Source organism: Emys orbicularis, chromosome 14, assembly GCF_028017835.1.
Source record: "Emys orbicularis isolate rEmyOrb1 chromosome 14, rEmyOrb1.hap1, whole genome shotgun sequence".
NCBI lineage: Eukaryota > Metazoa > Chordata > Testudines > Emydidae > Emys > Emys orbicularis.
The window spans coordinates 3,227,052-3,245,011 of NC_088696.1; the positions used below are offsets into that span (position 1 = coordinate 3,227,052).

Here is a 17,960-nt window from a genome sequence, read left to right on the forward strand (position 1 = left end):
TTTGAGCCCAGCTGCTGGAGACACTGTCATGGCTAAAGCTGCCTTTGCATGCTCTGCATCCTTGGTGTCTGTTTCCAGGGTGTTCCATCAAGGCAATATGCTGACATGGCATTGGCTGGTTTGCTTCAAGGCTTTCGCAGTCAGCTCTACTTCATTACAGGGGGCCGAGCTCGGGGTGTGTGTGTGTCTCTCTCTAATGAGGTGGCAGGTTACAGTGGTTGTCACCAGCGCCCGCGCCTCAGACACCCCTCGGAGCAGCCAGCGCTCTCATATTCGTGGGTCTGCACGCTGGCTCGTGCCCCACTCAGAGTGGGGGGGCAGGCACGAATCTCACACACAGGTGAGGGGGCTGAGCCTATGGAGAAAGGCTGGCACGTGCCAAACACACACTGGCTGAAGGGACAGGGCACAGGTCTGTGGTCGGCAGGCCAGCGGGCGTTTTGACGACACAAGCAGCCACGCAGTGCCGTCCATTCACCGGCAACCCTGGACACTGAAGAGTCCAGTATCCTAACGGGACTTCGAGGTCCTTCCGCTCCACAGGCTTTTATCTCCTGGGTCTCTTTCCGACGTGCCCAGTGGAACTGTGGCTTTTGAGCTGCAAGGGGATCTCCGGCCACCCTCCCCGGCAGCCAGAAGGGCCCCACTGAGCAGGGCCGGCTCCAGCTTTTTTGCTACCCCAAGTCGGGGGGGAGATAAAGCCGTGATCGGCGGCACTTCGGCGGCAGCTCTACTGCGCCGCTTCATTCTTCGGCGGCAATTCGGCGGCGAGTCCTTTGCTCTGAGAGGGACCTGCCGCCGAAGACCCGGACATGCCGCCCCTTCCCATTGGCCGCCCCAAGCACCTGCTTCCTTTGCTGGTGCCTGGAGCCGGCCCTGCCACTGAGCACAGCCAAGGGATGAACACAGTCCTGCAGCCAGGGGACCTGCCGATGTGTCCCTCCCCCTGCGCGCGTTGGTTCTCACACAAGTCACCAGGAGAGAGTGCTAACGGGGCGGCCTGTCTCCTTTTATTATACTAGGCCACACGGGGAATTAAATCATGCCGGGAGAGAGGCTTTCCCCAGACCCGCATATTTTACAATAGACCCGACGATGGAGCAAACCAGCTCCCCGGTGGGAGGGGAAGGCAGGCCTGAGTTTGTGGTTACCTTTTCCTACTAGCTGCGGGTCCCTCGGAAGAGCAAGGGCATCAGCTCCTGCATGGGGTAAGAGACAGGGGGGCCCAGTGTCTGCATTTTTACTGAAGTCAGACAATCCTGTGAAGAACCAGCTGTCACAGCTGGCAGCTCCCGATTGGCCAAACGGCCCCTAACGCCTGGCGAAGGCACTCTAGGCAGGGTCTCTATGGCACGAAACCTCCAGGATCCCCAATATGCAAATGAGGGGATCCCGTCCTGGGTGCAGTCTGCAGCTGACAGGTGCTGCCTCCTCTGTGTGCAGCGCAACTTCCCACCTCTGCGTGGGAGAAACTCTTCCCGGGGACCAGCCAGGGGGGGCTGCTGTGGGGAAGTGACCTTGGAGACTCCCCAGGTCACACCCCCGCCCAGCGGCATTGTGCTGCTGCTGGAGCAGCCGGTCAGACATCCCAGCCACATCCTGCTGATCTCAGCCCCCTCTGCCATTGCAGGATGTCGGACAGGCCTCTGCACACCTGTGCAAGCTGTAGCTGCAGAAAGCTAGGGGTCATATGCAAATGCAATGCGCTAATATGAATATGCATCATTTACATAAATCCCCCAGGTCATTAAAGCCTTCACTTCCTTACCCACCCCCCAGCCAGCCATCATTCCCTCCCAACCACTTCCCCTTTTGTTCCACCCTCTGCTCTCTCCCTGCCCTCGGCCAGGAGCGTGGCCTCCACTAGCCACAGGCAGATTGCTCCAGTGACACCCCCTCCCCCCCCCCCCCACTGTGTGTCGCTGTATTTGCATCTGCAGGGCCACAGGCAGGGTGGGGGCTACGCTCCAGCAGGAGTCTGGGATTCGGACCCCGGAGGACTCTAGCCAAGATGCAGCCCACAAGGGTCTCCCCATTGGGAGAAGAAGTGGCTGGTTGGGCCCCCCCCGAATGAGAACCCTCCGAGCCAGGCAGGGAGATTGAATGCACCTACTTTTGTGTGCTTCCTGCCCTAGCCGTGGCCAGTGTTAATGTGGGCGGTTGGAGCTGCGGCGCTCCACCCCAGAAGGGAGGGGGCTGTTCTTTCAAACTCCGCGCCAGGACGCCGGGTGTGAGCACCGGGGTTAGGAAGGCTCAGGCAAAGGAGCAATTCATTCTAACCTGTGCTGGTGTCGCCACTGGCAGCCTCCAGCTCGGCTGCCTCCTGTGTGCGGCTCTCAGAGCAGAGGAAGTTTCCCAGTAACGTCGTGTCTGAACCAGCTTATCAGGAAACACGGAACCAGTGGCGGGGCCACTCACTCGGCGCAAAGGAACAGCCCCGAGAGGGTCTGTGCGCCTTCAGCCTGGCTCTGCACCCCACGCCCTGCTCACCGCACTGAACGCTCATTCCACGGTGCGGCTCCTTCCTGGCAAACTGAGGAAACTCTGCTGGGTACAGCAGGGGCTTGAACAAACATTTTGTAGTTATAAAAAACACCAAACATTTTAATCCAGTGAAAAGTGCGGAGAAGTGCCTGGGATGCCCAGACCTCCTCTGAAGAACTGGGACTGTCTGGTGGTGAGACAAGGACACGGTCACTTTACCCAGAGGTAGCTGCATTCCAGAGACGTGCACAGGGACTCTCTCCAATGAGCACACATTTTATTGGGTTTCCATAGCACCGAGATACAAAACGGACTCAGCATTTAATACCTTTGTCACTCCTGGTCACAAGAGCTCACACGGTAACTAACTAGGAAGAGCACAGTCCAGTTCAGAATTTTTCCAATGTGAAAAATAATCATGAGTTTTTGTATTGCCAGCATCTCCCCCAGGTTGTTTTTTTTAACCCCAGATGATGGGATAAATGATCTCCTGGGTCCCCCTTAGTGATCTGGAACAGAGTCTAGTCGCGACTAAAAAGCAGGACAGTCGTTCTTTAGATTTCAAATACTGATTTTCCAGAGGCAGGCTCAGGAATAGACCAGGGAGTCACTGGTAAGTTCCAGCCAGCAGCACCTTTCATTTGTGTTCATGGAGGTTTCCAAAGTGTTTCCATTTTAGGGAACGCTCATCAAAGATGCATGAAATCGTCTCAATTCATGCTACAGAGTTTGCAAAGCTCTGGGATCCAGCACAATACCAAGGCAAGATTAGAATACTGAGACACTTGCCACCTTTTCTGTCACATAACGCGAAGTTGAGTTAGTCTGTGGCTGTGTTTAAGGCTGTCTTAAACCCGTAAGAGGGATGGGAGGTGGGAAGCGAAGGATTTCCCCACACAGAAATCACAGGCTAAGTAGGAAAGTCCCTAAATTTCATTTCATTTCAGTCCAGTCTCAGAATGACTCGCACACCTGTTCTTCCTGCAATAAACCTTCTGGGGGAGATTAAGGCAACAGCCACGTTAGGCAAAGACTCAGAGCTGCCCTCCCGCGTCCTCACTCTGCCCATTCCTACCCACGTGCCAGTGAGGGGCAGCATGGTCACATGGCAGGGCTGCCCAGAAGATTCAGGGGGCCTGGGGCAAAGCAATTTCGGGGGCCCCTTCCAGAAAAAAGTTGCAATACTATAGAATACTATATTCTCGTGGGAGCCCCTTGGGGCCCAGGGCCTGGGGCAAATTGCCCCCCCCCCCGTCCTCTGGGCAGCCCAGTCACACAGACAGGGGACGTGAGGTTCCATTCCTGGCTCAGCCACAGACTGGCTGGGTGACCTTGACCAGGTAACTCGCTCGCTGGGCATCCGTCCCCCCCCCCATTTGCAGACCGGGGAGAGCCTGGAGGCGAAAAGTGCCCAGGCTCAGTGTCCTACAGGCCCAGGCTAAGCACAGAGCGAAGTGGAGAGTTACAGACTGCCAACCCCTGAACAGCGCCCAGGCACCGCGGTGGCAGGGGCCTTTCCTCCAGTCCAGGGGAACGGGGTGGGACGCCCCTTTGGAGGGGGCCAGTGCTGCTCATACTCCTAGAGAGAGAGGAGACGAGATGCTCTCCTTCTCCCCTCTGCACGCTGGCTCCCCAGCACCCCTGCTCTGGGCCAGGAGGCTGTGCCCAGGAGTGGGCTGCAGAAAATCTCACCTTAGCACAAGAAAAGAGAGAGGACCACCCCTGGCTCCGGTGCCACTCTGAATGGAGCTCGGCTTGACTCTTGTTTTTAATTGGAGAGAAGCAGCCGCCAAACCTGTTTCTCCAGGAGGCCTGGCTGGAAAGAAAGTGCATTCCTGCCCAGCCACGCCCAGGCAGCACACAGCAGGTTCACTTTTACCCTGGCCTTGCAGCTTCCTCCTCCCACAGGACAGGTGCTTGGAAGCTATGGAGCGATCCTGGCACAGCACAGGAGCCCAACCCAGGCACCGTCAGGGCACTGGGTTGAGGTTCATTTCCCCCCAACTCACTTGCCTGCTCTGGCGCCCAGGGAACAAACAGACGGAGAATTCGCCAGCTCAGTTAGACACTCCTGTAACTCAGCTCTGCAGAGACTGAGCGGCTCTCACTAAGAGCTGGGGCCAGACGCAAAGCTGAGGGGTTGTGTAGATAAAAAAAAATTCAAGATACATGCAAAATATTTGCTGCGTTAGCCGTTCACACAAATGGCTGCATTAGGCTAGCTGGGGGATGCACTAACCCACATTATCATCAACTTTAAACAGCAAAAGGCCAAGATATCAGACACTGAAAAGTGGCTTCTGGCCCACGCAGAACTACTGGCAAACGACGCGCAGTCAGTTATGGGCCTAAAAGATCTGCCCTTGCACAATACAGCTCCAGTCCCCTGGTCTCCCGCAGCCAGGGCAGAAAGAGCGCCGGGACAGGCAAAGCTACTTATCCCTGTGATGGGCAGCGAGCCTGGTTGGACCTATCGAGAACACCACATCTACACTGTACCCAGGCACGTCATGAACCACCACACAAGCCTCCAGCGGCCTGGCAGGGCCGAGCGTGGGCAGACGTTCTTACTCACAGAGCACCAGCCTACCACTGGGCAGCGTGTGGCCTTCACACGAGATACTCGCCTGTCCCTACTGCCCTTTGCCAAAGTAACGGGGCAGCCCGGAGAGACCCCTTGTTCTTTCCTCAGTCCATCTCAGCAGCCACGTGGTGCCACAGTGCGGCCTGCCTCCGGGAGCTTTCGACACAGGACGTGATGCCCAGACCCATCGCTGCTCACTGTGTGATGTATGAAGAATGGCTGGCGCTAGCCTAGCTCTGGAAGACCCAGGTTCAGTTCCCTGCTCTGCCAGAGATTTCCTGTGTGACCTTGGGCATGTCACTTAGCACTTCGGTTCCCCACCTGTACAATGGGGATAACAGCAGTGCCCTGCCTCGCAGGCGTGTGAGGGGACCCTGAGGCACACCGATATGACAGTGAGGGAGGCCCCTGAGTACCTAGGACACAGAAGGCTCTTTGAGCACCTGAGACACAAGGGCTGTGGGATGCTAAGGGTTTGATGAACAAGGGCTTCAGGATTCCTCCCACTTGTGTAAAGCAAAGATTTTCTGAAGCCTCAGCTAAAAGGAGTCACCGGCTCTGGAAGGCTTTGGAATTTTATTGTATGTCGTTTAAGAGCTGGAAGTGGAGTTGCCAACTTTCTATTTGCAGAAAACTGAACACACTTACCCTGCCCTCTTCCCCGAGACCCGGCCCCGCCCCCTTTCCCGAGGCCCGGCCCCGCCCCCTTCCCCGAGGCCCCGCCCCACATTAACTCCATCCCCCCTCCCTCCATCGCTCGCTCTCCCTCACTCACACGCTCATTTTCACTGGGCTGGGGCAGGGAGGGAGGGAGAGGCTCCAGGGTGGGGGTGCGGGCTCTGGAGTGGGGCCAGAAATGAGGGGTTCAGGGTGCAGGAAGGGGCTCCGGGCAGGGGCTTGGGGTGCAGGAGGGGGTGAGGGCTCCTGGCTGGGGGTTCGGGCTCTGGGATAGGGCCGTGGATGAGGAGTTTTGGGTGCAGGAGGGGGCTCCGGCCTGGGGCTGAGGGGTTGAGAGTGAGTGAGGGAGGGGGCTCCGGGCTGGGGTTGGAGTGCGGGATAGGGTGACGGCTCTGGCTGGGGGCCGGGGATGAGGGTTTAGGGTACAGGAGGAGGCTCCGGGCTCCAGGTGGGTGTTTACCTCAAGTGGCTCCTGGAAGCGGTGACAGGTCCCTCTGGCTCCTTGGCACAGGGGCAGCCATGGATCTCTGCACACTGCCCCGTCCGAAGGCACCGCCCCGCAGCTCCCATTGGCCATGGTTCCCAGCCAACGGGAGCTGCAGAGCCGGTGCTTGGCGTAGGGGCAGCATGCATAGCCCCCATGGCCACCCCTGCGCCTAGGAGCTGGAGAGACCTGTCGCCGCTTCCAGGAGCTGCGTGCAGGGCCGGTGCAAGGAAGTTTCACGCCCTAGGTGAAAATTCCACCTTGCGCCCGCCCCCCCCCCCCCCCCGCGGCACCCCCCTTACCCCCCGCGGCAGCTCCCCACGTCCCGGCAAGCCGTGCGGCAGCTCCCCACCCCAGCTCACCTCTGCTCCGCCTCCTCCCCGAGCACACCGCCCCCGCTCTAATTCTCCTCCCCTCCCAGGCTTGTGGCACCAAACAGCTCATTGGCGCCGCAAGCCTGGGAGGCGGGAGAAGTGGAGCAGCGACGGCGTGCTCGGGGAGGGGGAGTAGCAGAGGTGAGCTGGGGTGGGGAGCCCTGCGGCAGCTCCCCCCCTGCCCTGAGGCACCCCCCCCACGGCAGCTCTCCACCCCCGCGGCCCGCGGAGCCGTGAGGCAGCTCCCCACCCCAGCTCACCTCTGCTCCGCCTCCTCCCCGAGCACGCCGCTGCTCCACTTCTCCCGCCTCCCAGGCTTGCGGCGCTAATCAGCTGTTTGGCGCCGCAAGCCTGGGAGGGGAGGAGAATTAGAGCGGGGGCGGCGTGCTTGGGGAGGAGGCGGAGCAGAGTTGAGCTGGGGTGGGGAGCTGCCGCACAGCTCCCCGGGCCGGGGGGGGTGGGGAGCTGCCGCAGAGGGGAAATTGGGGGCACCGCTTTTTGGCACCCCCAAATCTTGGCGCCCTAAGCCACCGCCTAGTTTGCCTTAATGGTAGCACCGGCCCTGGCCACGTGGATCCGGGGAGGGAGCCTGCCTGCACCGCTGCGCCGCAACCGGACTTTTAATGGCCCGGTCAGAGAGCCACCAGGGTCCCTTTTTGACGGGGCATTCCAGTCCAACCCTAGCTGGAAGGAGCAAAGGTCTGAAGATTCAACCAGTCTTGTGGCCTGAGCTGGGGGGGGAAGAGGGACAGCGGAATATGTCAGTGTCAGAATTAAATATAGAGGGCATGGAAGTAAATGGCCCATAACAGAGCTGGAGCTACGCTGTGAGATGTCCTTGTTTGCTACGGCAAGCTGCCCAGTCCCCAGAGAGGGGACGCCACGCTAGCCTTTAGCACAGAGCCTAATATGGTCATCCTAGTCCGACCCACGCTGGAGCAGACTTTCGCTCCAGCCCAGGCTGGGCCAGGGAACAATGACATCACTCAGCCGACTCAGCCCTCCTTCATTCAGGCCCAGCGCAGGTGGAGGTGAGTCATTCACTGGCGGTAAAGCGCCAACCCCTCCTGAACAGATAAGCGGCTTAGAGCTGCAGATTAGCAAAACAAGCTCTCGCCTCCCACACGAGTCAGGGAGGGGTTCTGGGTTTATTGCCACTTGTAGATTGTTTTGTCACTGACTTTGTACCATCAACCCCTGGGTTTGTGTTTACCCAAATCCAGCCGCTCCTCCGCAAAACGCAGACCCCTGTCGTAAGAGGAAGTGAGAGTCCAGAGAGACTCATCAGCTTTTATGGCCCCTGGGGACAAACAGGACAGCAGAACTCCTATGCCGCCTCTCCCACGGAAACACCTACTCCCGGACAGACCCCTGATGTCATACTGAAGTTTCACCATGACTTCAGGCTTGCAAGACAGAGTTTCTCCCGAAAGGTGATTCAGTGCGAAATCACACATGTACAAAGCGAACAATTCACCCAGGCTGCCAAAGGCGCCAACCCAAGAGGGGACGTTCGTAGCTCGGGGAAGCTGGCCAAAGCCCCAAGCCCTACAGTGGCAGCCTTTGCCGCTGCTCAGGGACCAGGTCTCTGGATGAGGCAGTCCCAGCTCAACACAAGCGCACAGACAGAATGAAGGGGATGGGGCAACACGTGCTACAAAGGGGACAAGAACAAGGTGCAGGGAGGTCAGCGAGGGAATCCTGCTGCTGCTGCCTCACCAGACGCTAGTCGTGAGGCGTTCACTATAGTTGGACACCAGCAGCCACACAGGACAGCTTAGGCCACAAGCCACAGAGCCCCCCGAGAAGGGCAGAGGGTGTCAGCAGGACCCTATTACCACATAAGCTTAACAAATAAATATAACAGGAGGGAGAAGCAGCAGCTGCCTTCTCCATTAGCGGTCACCCCACCCTGGATTCCAGAGATTGACCCCTCCTGTCTGCAAGCATGGGATGGGCAGGATCCGCCAGAAAAATCTGTTCCAAAGTGCTGCACAAGCTACTCCTCTCCCTCCACTTGTGGCCACGATGCCATTTCCTCCTCTGTGCCCTGGGGAGACAGAGGTGACGTGACCTGCCATGGTCACCAGTGAGTCAGTGCCAGAGCTAAAAGCTCCGGAATTCCTGACTCCTAGCCCTATGCTCAGTCCACTAAGCACACTGCATCTTCAGCCCAGTTCGCAGGGGCTGGAAACAGCTGTGGTCCAAAGAGTGGGTAACCACCTGCCTTTGAATTCAACAGCAGATGCTACTGAGGTCCTTCAGAAAGAGATGGTTTGATCCCAGTACCTGCCACCCCTTACGTGAGAGGATGGTTTGATCCCAGTACCTGCCACCCCTTACGTGAGAAGTTCAGCAGGCAGAGCAGTTACGAAATGTTGTATAAAAGTTTCTAACGAATGGTTGCTGCGAGAATAATGCGACAAGCAGCATTTATTCTTTGCAATTAATTCTTAGGAAGTTGCATCTTCCTACATCAAACCCTTTCATTAGCTCTTTAAAGGGCCTTATCGGGCAATAAAATCCTTAGGAAAGGTTTTAGAGTAGGCACCCAACCTCCTCCAGAGAAGAGGTGTTTAAGCACAAATTGGATGGCCAGTTAAAAACAACCAGCCAGAGGTCTGGGGGAGGTCTCCAGTCATGATCACAACAGGTGTTTTTTTCTCCTAAGCTCAATGAGTCCTGAAACCTATCCAAACCCATCATCTGGAAAGTGCACACACCCTGAGCTAATCACCCTAATTACAGCCCAACTCATCAGCCTGGGGAAAGCTCCCATGCTTCAGTCACAGGACCCAGCTGATTCCCTTTGAAGCGCCGTGATTAGCTCCTCTGGAGCATTGGCTCAGTACAACCATCCTCCAATTCCAGGGCTGCCTTTTAGATCAAATTTACTGCAATCAAGTTTCTTAAAGCTCTACCCCTGTGGCGTCTAAGGACCAAGCCCTTAAACCAGAACTGAATGCACAGTGGACAGTTTAATATAGAACATCAGAAAATACAAGTGATCCCGTTCCTCTCCCTGGCACGGGGCTAAACTCTGATCTACCATTGAACTGTGAGAGGGACATGACCCCTCTGGGGTCAGAGGCGCACATCCAACCTTCCAACAGCATTCAGCATCAGGGTTACTTTGGCGCCACCTCTCCCCGGGAGTCCCACGTTCTGGTTGCAGCCCGTGGAGTCTTTTCCCACCTAGGCTGGCTAGGAAGCTGTGGCCATTCCTGTGATGCTGTGATCCACTCCTCTCACCTGGAGGACGGATCCCTGCAGAGGACTCTGCTTGGGCCTCCCAGGAGAAGGCTCAGACACCTCAGCTAGCGCAGAATGGAACGGTTTGTGTCGTGTGGCATAAACTGCTATGAGCACGTAGCAGCAGGCTGCATGCTCTGCCTCCAGCAGGTGTGGGTTACAGTCCAGAAAGCCCTGAATGGCCTCAGATCCCATTACGTGAGGAATCGCCCTTCTCCACGTGTCCTGTGATGGGAATTACAACCCGCTGAATGGCTCTTGCTGCCAGTCCCAGACCTGGACTCTGTTCCTTGCCACTGGCTATGGATCAGCAGAGTGACAACTCCCGCGACATGCTGCCTCTAGCAAGCCCCTGGGCATGGGGCAAGACCTTCCTCTTTGCTCAAGCTTTTGACCTCTGCTAATAAGCAGCAAGGATGTCAGGCCTTCCCGAATGGGTTAGCCAGACACTGGGCCTTGGAGGTAGGGGAGAAAGGAGGGGGACAATCCCAGAGCAATTTCTCTCTCATCTCCCCTCCCCGCAACCTGGAAGCAGAACGTGCCAGTGAACAAGGGGATTTCCAGCTATCACCAGCGTGAGGGATCGGGGTGGCTTTGCAGAAAGATGACTCAGGCTGCCGAGTGGCAAACCACCCTGTCACGCCAGCACAGGCAAGACTGGCAGCAGGGCACTCGGCAGAGGGACCCGGAGGGGGCGGACGAGTGAAGCAATTTTTCTAATGATCAATGACAACAGAGGTGCAAAGTCTAACTTGTGTCTGCCAGGCTCCTGGGGCCCAACGGTGCAGGGCCTCTGCAGACCTCACGCAGCAGGAGGAGCTACCAGGAGTTTCTCCCCCCACCCCCCCAACTACTCACCCAGGGGTTAGAGCTTCCCACTGCTGGCACTAGGTCTGAGCATGCCTGTCTTTCCAAAGACTGCCGCCCTACCAGCGAAACCCTATCAACCATTAACCACAAGTACACAGCATTTCCATAGCAACCCTGTCAAAAAACAACAGAGCAGTCCTGGGCACTTCAGCGGGATCCCAACACCCAGCGAGCCACCTGAACAGAGGAGCTACCAGCCTTTCTGACAGGGCGCCTCCCTGCTGGGCTCGCTGCTCACGTGAGACCCCAGCAGTCCTGCCTCTGTCTGCTTCACAAACACCGAGAAAGAGGGAGCATTGCTCCCAGGCCTTCCCTATGGGCATAGGCTCTGCCCCAGCTCCTGCCATAACAACGGAAGAGAAACAAGTGCCCCTAGTAGGGGCAGGGACACTTGCTGAAGATATTCAAGAGGGCACCATACAGGTGAGGGGCAAAGGAACAGGGCTTGATTTTACAGCCGTGCTGAATAGACAGGCGTGTTTGGACACACAACAGTCACATCTAGACTAGATCACAGCAGCAAAAATAAAGTGGGTCCTAAGCTCTGCCCAACACCAGCTCATTCTTGGACTCAGCTGCAAAAGAACTCTGCCCCACACGACATCTGGGACCTTAAAAGTGCAGTTGTCACACGGGCCCCCACTGTTCCGAATGCCCCATCAAAGTCTCCAGTCTGTTGCCTTTCACCATGCTCTTCAAAGGGTTTGACCCCTAGCCGGAGTTGATTCTCCCCCGCAACCCACTTCCAGGCATGGCTACACATTGTTCCTCACAAGCCATGAGGAAGCCAGATGCAGGCTAGAGGAGACCCCAGCTGGAGTTCTATCCAAGTACCAGTTTGTCTTCTTGAGAAGAAGTTTAGACGAGGGCTTGTCACCAAGCATTCTGCCAGTTATGAAAGAGGCATTTCCAGGGATGGTGCAGTCACGAGCCAAAGTTGCGACACTAGACACCTCACAACTCTTGGTACCAGTCACACACAAAATCAGCTTTCCTTTGTTCCATAGTAGCCAGCGAAAGAAGCCACCAGCCAACCCCAGGACATCGGAACAAAGGCAGCTAAGTACTGACGGTTCCTCTGCACCAGCTCATTCTTCACAGAATGCTGAGCATGGGAATTTCATCCCCAACGTCACTTAGTAGAAGCTCGAGAAGCCAGATTTAAAGGCTGCCAAATCTTTGATGATGTTAGGGAACCAACGTCTTGGCTCTGTTACAGCCCGCAGTGGGAATTGCCATCTGGACAAACCCTCCTTCTTCAGCTCATCTTTGGGCACTTGTCGTCAACACTGGGACACGGGAGTGAGGAAGTGGGTTTAAGTGGGACTGAGGTGGGTTAAGGGGGATTGTGTCTTCTGGAGACCCATGAAGAGGAAGTGGAACTTGTGGTCTCCTTCTAATTTGGTCTTCTGATTTTGCAAGTTTCCTGGGATGACACTAAGTTGGAGTGGGCAGCTCTGACTGGAGGAGGCGATGGGGGTAGCGAAGGATTATGGGGTAGTGGCTAGGTCTACTCCCAGAGGCCAGGTTTGGATGTTTGAGAGATGCAGCACATTTGTAAAGGAAGCGTGATGTATAGCGAGGGATGGAACCAGACACCACTGACACACCTGCGACCCAAACTCTGCTTTAGCCAGATGGGTTTTGGTTTACAGATGTGGATTGGAGGCGCCTCCAAACAGGGCCCCATCGCCTGCGCATTTGCGAAGCACCTAGCCTACCAGTGGGAGCTGTCATGAACAAAGAACTATTCATTCTGTCCGAGATGGGTCCGAGGCATCGCACGCAGTCGTGACCCCAGAACGCACACACAGCACGAGGCAGCTCAGCTCCAGCTTGCACTCGCCAAGAGAACCAAAGCTCCATCCGAGGGCGGGGGCAGGGCACACTTAACCCATCCACAAGCTCAGAGAGAACAGAGGCACTGCTTTTGCTGGACATGCTACCTCCGGAGGCTGGCAATTACTACGTGTCTAGTGCGAGGTGTTTTACAGACAGCCATGGAAGGGTCCCTCCCCCTAAAACAGGGGTTCTCAAACTGGGGGTCAGGACCCCTCAGGGGGTCGTAAAGTTATTACATGGGGGGTCGTGAGCTGTCAGCCTCCAACCCAAACCCCGCTTTGCCTCCAGCATTTATAATGGTGTTAAATATATTAAGTGTTTTTAATTTATAAGGGGGGGGTCGCACTCAGAGGCTTGGTACGTGAAAGGGGTCACCCGTACAAAAGTTTGAGAACCACTGCCCTAAAACCATACCGTCGAAGAGACCACAGCACTGTAGACAGATTGTCTGCTTTGATTTTGTTGGTCATGCCTGTGAACCAGCTATTTATAGCCAAACCAAAACCAAGTCCCCAAACTGCTGCCATTTAAGTAATTAATTAATAAGTAAGTAATAATTTCCTTATTTACACAATGTCAAAGGCCAAACAGATGACCCACTCATATTACCGAAACTTCAGTAAGAAGAGCAGGAAATGGGCATTCCTGCTGCTGGGCACAGGGATGATAGTGAAAAGCTTTGAAGGCAGATTGTCAGTGAATAAACACAAGCCAAACACCCAAAGAAGCTAGTTAGAACAAGTCTGCTTTCAGCTTGCCTTACGCCTCCCATAGCTCCAGGGGAAAGGGCAGATTTCAGTGATCCTCGCTGCTCGTTAACACTTTCATGTCAGGAGCAGGAGACACTGAGAAACATTTACTGGTCTAGTCCGTAACTTCGGCCACTGTTACAGCACTAGACTCAAAAGCATAAAGCAAACTGCGGTCTTGTGACCAGCCAGATCTCCACAGCCCAAAGGCGACGGGCTCGCCCTTTTCCCAGCTGCTAATTAGCAGCAGCAGCAGCTAGAAATACATTAAATTCTTTCCGAACTCTACTTGTCCCCATCAGCGGTCCCTGCTGTAAGGGTGTTATCGGGGGGCTTCTCCAGCACCAGCCATTTTTACATCCAAATTGGCTGTTTTTCTAGTTCAAACCGGGATTCATTCGAGGCAGTCCCATGGGCCGGGTTACTGAGGTGGGCAGACGGGATGATCACAGTGGTCCCTTCTGGCCTTACACTCTATGAGCCTATGCTCAGGATGGCGAACACAGCAGCTGAGGGAAACACTCTCCCCATGAAGATGTGAGCTGCCGTAAGACAAAGCGTGGGAACACCTGCCTCGATTGAAGCATTCAAGGAGCCGAGAAGTCACCTTACCTTTGCCCAGCACTCGGCCGGTTTCCAGATCCCGCCGGGAGACAGGGAAGATGTAGCTCTCGGAGCCGAAACCCGGCTGGCACTGCGACACCTCTTCACAAAACCACCGGCCAGCCTGGTTCCCGAGAAATAAGCGTTAGTAAGTCGCACGTTCTGGCCTGGCCTGTCTGTGATTTCCCTTGAACCCCATCATGCTGACCCCCGAAAATCCTGCCTAGAGAATTCTACTCTGGAGGATCCAGAAGGAACGGGTCCCAAAGCTCACACCCCCTCACCCCCCGAGTCCCCACGGGGGCTGTATCTGGCATCCGGGACAGGTCACAAGCAGTAAGGCCCCCAGAGCATCCCCCTGTTTAGAAGGAAATTCCACCTGCAACTCAGCCCTCCCCTGCCCTCTGCCCTACCAGAATCCAGGCGAGGCAGGAGCACTAGGCTCCAGGGAGAAAGTCTGTCACAGGCTGGCAGCCTCACGACAGAGCCTGTCCCAGGAGACTCCCAGCCCAGGATCGGAGACCCGGAGAGTCCAACCAGCCCTGAACTCTGGCGTCAGGGCCTGGCTATTGCGCACAATGCTGGCCAATGCCGCCCCGGCACACCACAAGTACAGCAACCCACTGCCTAGGCAAGGGGCACCCCGGAGGTGGCGTGGGGGGACAACGACACTGCAGGGGGTACTGCCCTAACAGAGGGGGATGGCAGCAACGGGGCAGCCAGGGTGGGAGCTGCCCTTACACAGTGGGGGTGGGGGTAGGGGGGCAGCCGGAGGGGTGCTGCCCTTACAAAGGGGAGCATGCGAGGCTGGGGGGGGGGGCAGCCGGGTGCCCCAGGAAGCGGCTCCGCACAACCCCCCAGAAGTGACACCCGGTCTCTCCCTTGCGGAGCCGGGGGGCGCAGTCCGGCCCCGCAGCTCCCAGCCCCGTTACCTGCAGCAGCAGCAGCAGGCAGAGCCCGGCCAGGCGGCCCCGCGGCGGCCCCATGGGACAGGAGGGGGCGGGTCGGTGCGGATCGAGGGTCGCTTCACTCCGCTCCGTGCGCGCTGCAGCGCCGAGTGCCGGCCGGGCAGGTGCGGCCGCTCCCAGCGCCCCGCCCCGCAGGTGAGGCGGCTCCGGCGCCCCGGGAGGGCGGGACTCGGCGGCCCTGGCCTGGCCTGGCCCTGCCCCGCCGGGAGGGGCCCCGCGGAGCGCCCTGTGCCGGGGGTAGGTGCGCTCCGGCCCGGCCCCAGAGGCGTCTTCCAGCGCCCCCTTGCGCGGGGTATCCGGCTCCCAGCCCGGCCTGGTGCCCGGACAGGGGCTCGCCCGCGGGGTCCTGGCAGCAGGCCTGGGCTGGCCGAGACAGGGACCCTGGGGCAGGTCCCTGCTGATGAAATAACGACCAGTGTGTGGGTGGCAGCCAGAGGGTAGCGAGCGCCCTCCGTACCCTCTGACCGGAGGGGGCCCCGCAAGGAAGGGGGTCCCTAAAAGTGGCAAAATAAATACTGCATTCCAGTTTCTGCATTGTAAGGGGGCCCCGCCCGGACATATGTTCGGAGGGGGCCACCGTTCAGAGGGGGCCACGTTCTTTGTTGCTACGGCCCTGGTGGCAGTGCCCGGGCCCGAGCAGGCCCCTCCGCGCTGGGTGCCCCCCAGAGCCAGTCCCTGCTCCAGAGCGCGCGGGGGAGCCTGGGCTCACGGCCAGCGGAGCTGCCAGGGCAGTGCCCCACTGGGCAGACACACCCACCCCGGCGCAGACCCGGCCTGCAGCCGTTAGGAGCCTGGGCTCCCCAGCAGGTGCCTAGAGCCCCAAGGAGACGTCAGACAAATGTGACAGGGGTACACGGACGAGGTAACAAAATGATCCTCGCTAAGGCAGAGCTGTTCCAGCCGCAGCCCCAGCCCAGCCCCTGAGAGCTGTCACTGTGTTTTGTCCTTGCCCTTCGAGCCTCCCTAACTGCTGGGAAGTGCCTGCTTGGTTCTCGAAGAGTTAACTTGTCCCCATCTTGTTCTGGGGAGAGTGGGGACCCTGCACAGCTTCCCCGGCAGCCACCGTCCCCTGCCTGCTGCCGACCCCCTGAGCTAGTGCCAGAGTCACACCGCTGCCCACCCCGGCAGCTGGGCAGGGCTGTGCCAAGTCGAGCAGCTCTCCTGCTGCTGCCTGGCTGAGGTGCCCAGGGGCGCTGGCTAGCCCAGGTGGAGCTCGGTCTGAACCAAGAGTCACCGGCGGGCACTCAGCATCAGCGAGGCCCTTCTTCCTAGGCCACCTCCACTGGGGGGTGCCTGCCCGTGAGAGCAACCCCGGTGCCAGGTTGGCAAGCTGGGTGAGAAGCCAATGCCTGCTGCCTTCGGTGGGGGAGGAGGCGGAAGTGAGGGCCCTGTCCTGTGTGGTGGGCAGAGCTGAGCCCTGCCGTGGGGAGACCTCTATCTGCAATACAGGCCCCAGCCCCCCAGCATGGGGAGAATAAGGCAGGAAAAGTGGGGATTGGAGCCCTGATACCTTTCCCCTCCCCCCCAGCAGGGTTTGAAACTCAGCAGCTTAAGTGACTTCCTGGCATTCGTCACTGCAGCACTAAGGTCCTTGGGCCTGGTACCCTGCAGGGCCTGGACCTACCCCTGCTCACAAGCATAGAGGATGCATGTTTAATCGCCCCAGCCCTATAGGGCACCTCACCCCCCACACACACCACTGTAAGACCAGTCACTGGACTCAGGGCCGGCTCCAGGCACCAGCCCAGCAAGGAGGTGCTGGGGTGGCCAAGGGGAAGGGGCGGCATGTCAGGCTGTTCAGCGGCAATTCCGCAGCGGGTCCCTCTCAGTGGGAATTCCCGCCGAAGAAGAAAGCGGCGCGGTGGAGCTGCTGCCGCTCGCAATTGCGATCACTGCTGTGTTTTGTTTTTTCTCCTTCCGCCGCTTGGGGCAGTAAAAACCCTGGAGCCGGTCCTGACTGGACTCACCCTAGAGCAGCTGCCTCCTCTCAGCTGGAACGTGGCAGCTTTTTAGCAGCCCACAGCAACAGTCACCATCAGTGAAGCAAGAGCCAAGCATGCACCTGTAGGGCAGGACTCCTGGGTTCTCCTCCCAGTTCTACCACTGGCTGGCTCAGGGGAAATCCTTTCCCGGGGTGTCAAAGCGGCTCTGAGGTTACCAGTGCAGCTGCTGGGAGGGCAGTGCTCACTCCATGGCTCTAGCACTTGCTGTCAGTACAGGGTCTCAATGGGCACATTCACATGACAAGCCCCATTCACCCCCAAACTCCAGCCCCTGGAGCTCAGGAAGCTCATGGAGGAAGCCTCGCTGGCTCCTTCCTGCCTACACTGCATCAGCCCAGCTGTCACCAATTCACCAGCCTCCATCACTCTCTGCACAGGTGACTGTCACCCAGCCCAGCAGCAGGGGCCTCCTCAGCTCCCGTGGGCAGCAGCCACTCGCTCCACAAAGCCTTTCTGCAGATGAATATTTGCTCACAGCTCATGTGTGGGGAAGCCAAGGCCAGAGTAGCCCCAGGAGCCGGACCGCTTTAGATGTCACTCCTTGTTAACGAGGCTCTGGCCCTCTGGCTCCCTGCGACAGAGGCAAGCAGCTGTAATGAGGCAGATAAGAAGCAACAACATTCACTCTTGCAAACCTCTCCTCCACATGGGATGCTCCTCACTAGCCAGCCTCCCAGCTCAGCTCTGCCTCTGCCCAGCTGTGGGAGAGCTGCCCACTGCAGCATTGTTTAGAGAATCAGCCAAGGCCACTGATCTCCAAGCTCTTTACGGCTCAGGTTTGCAGGTTGGCTGGGATGAGAAGGTAGCAGCAGGGGGCTCCCACCAGCTGCAAGACTGATCTGCTCCAACCACCTGGCAGCCCAGCTGTGCGCACAGGCTGTGTATTGATGGGGTGTGGGTTGGGCTACCCTGGCCCATGCAGCCTTAAACACCTCCCTGCCCCTCCCCCCAAAGCAGGCCTAGTCTCTGCCAAATGCTGCAGCTGTTCACCTGGAGAGGGATCACTCCTGACACAGGATGCCATTTCCACTAGGAGTTTGTCACAACTGGAGGGAGGCAGCAGCTGGAT

The 17,960-nt window shown here is 57.8% G+C and overlaps 1 protein-coding gene across 1 annotated transcript in view; it reads right to left on the reverse strand.

The window, feature by feature from the left end:
* Positions 1–14,906, reverse strand: part of CDH1 (cadherin 1) — a 42,378-nt gene extending 27,472 nt beyond the window's left edge. Inside the window, exons 1-2 of the mRNA XM_065416493.1 lie at positions 14,853–14,906; positions 13,930–14,044 (exon numbers count right to left, since the gene is read on the reverse strand). Coding sequence (XP_065272565.1) covers positions 13,930–14,044; positions 14,853–14,906 — 169 coding nt within the window. The remainder of the gene's footprint in view (positions 1–13,929; positions 14,045–14,852) is intronic.
* Positions 14,907–17,960: the final 3,054 nt, after the last annotated feature.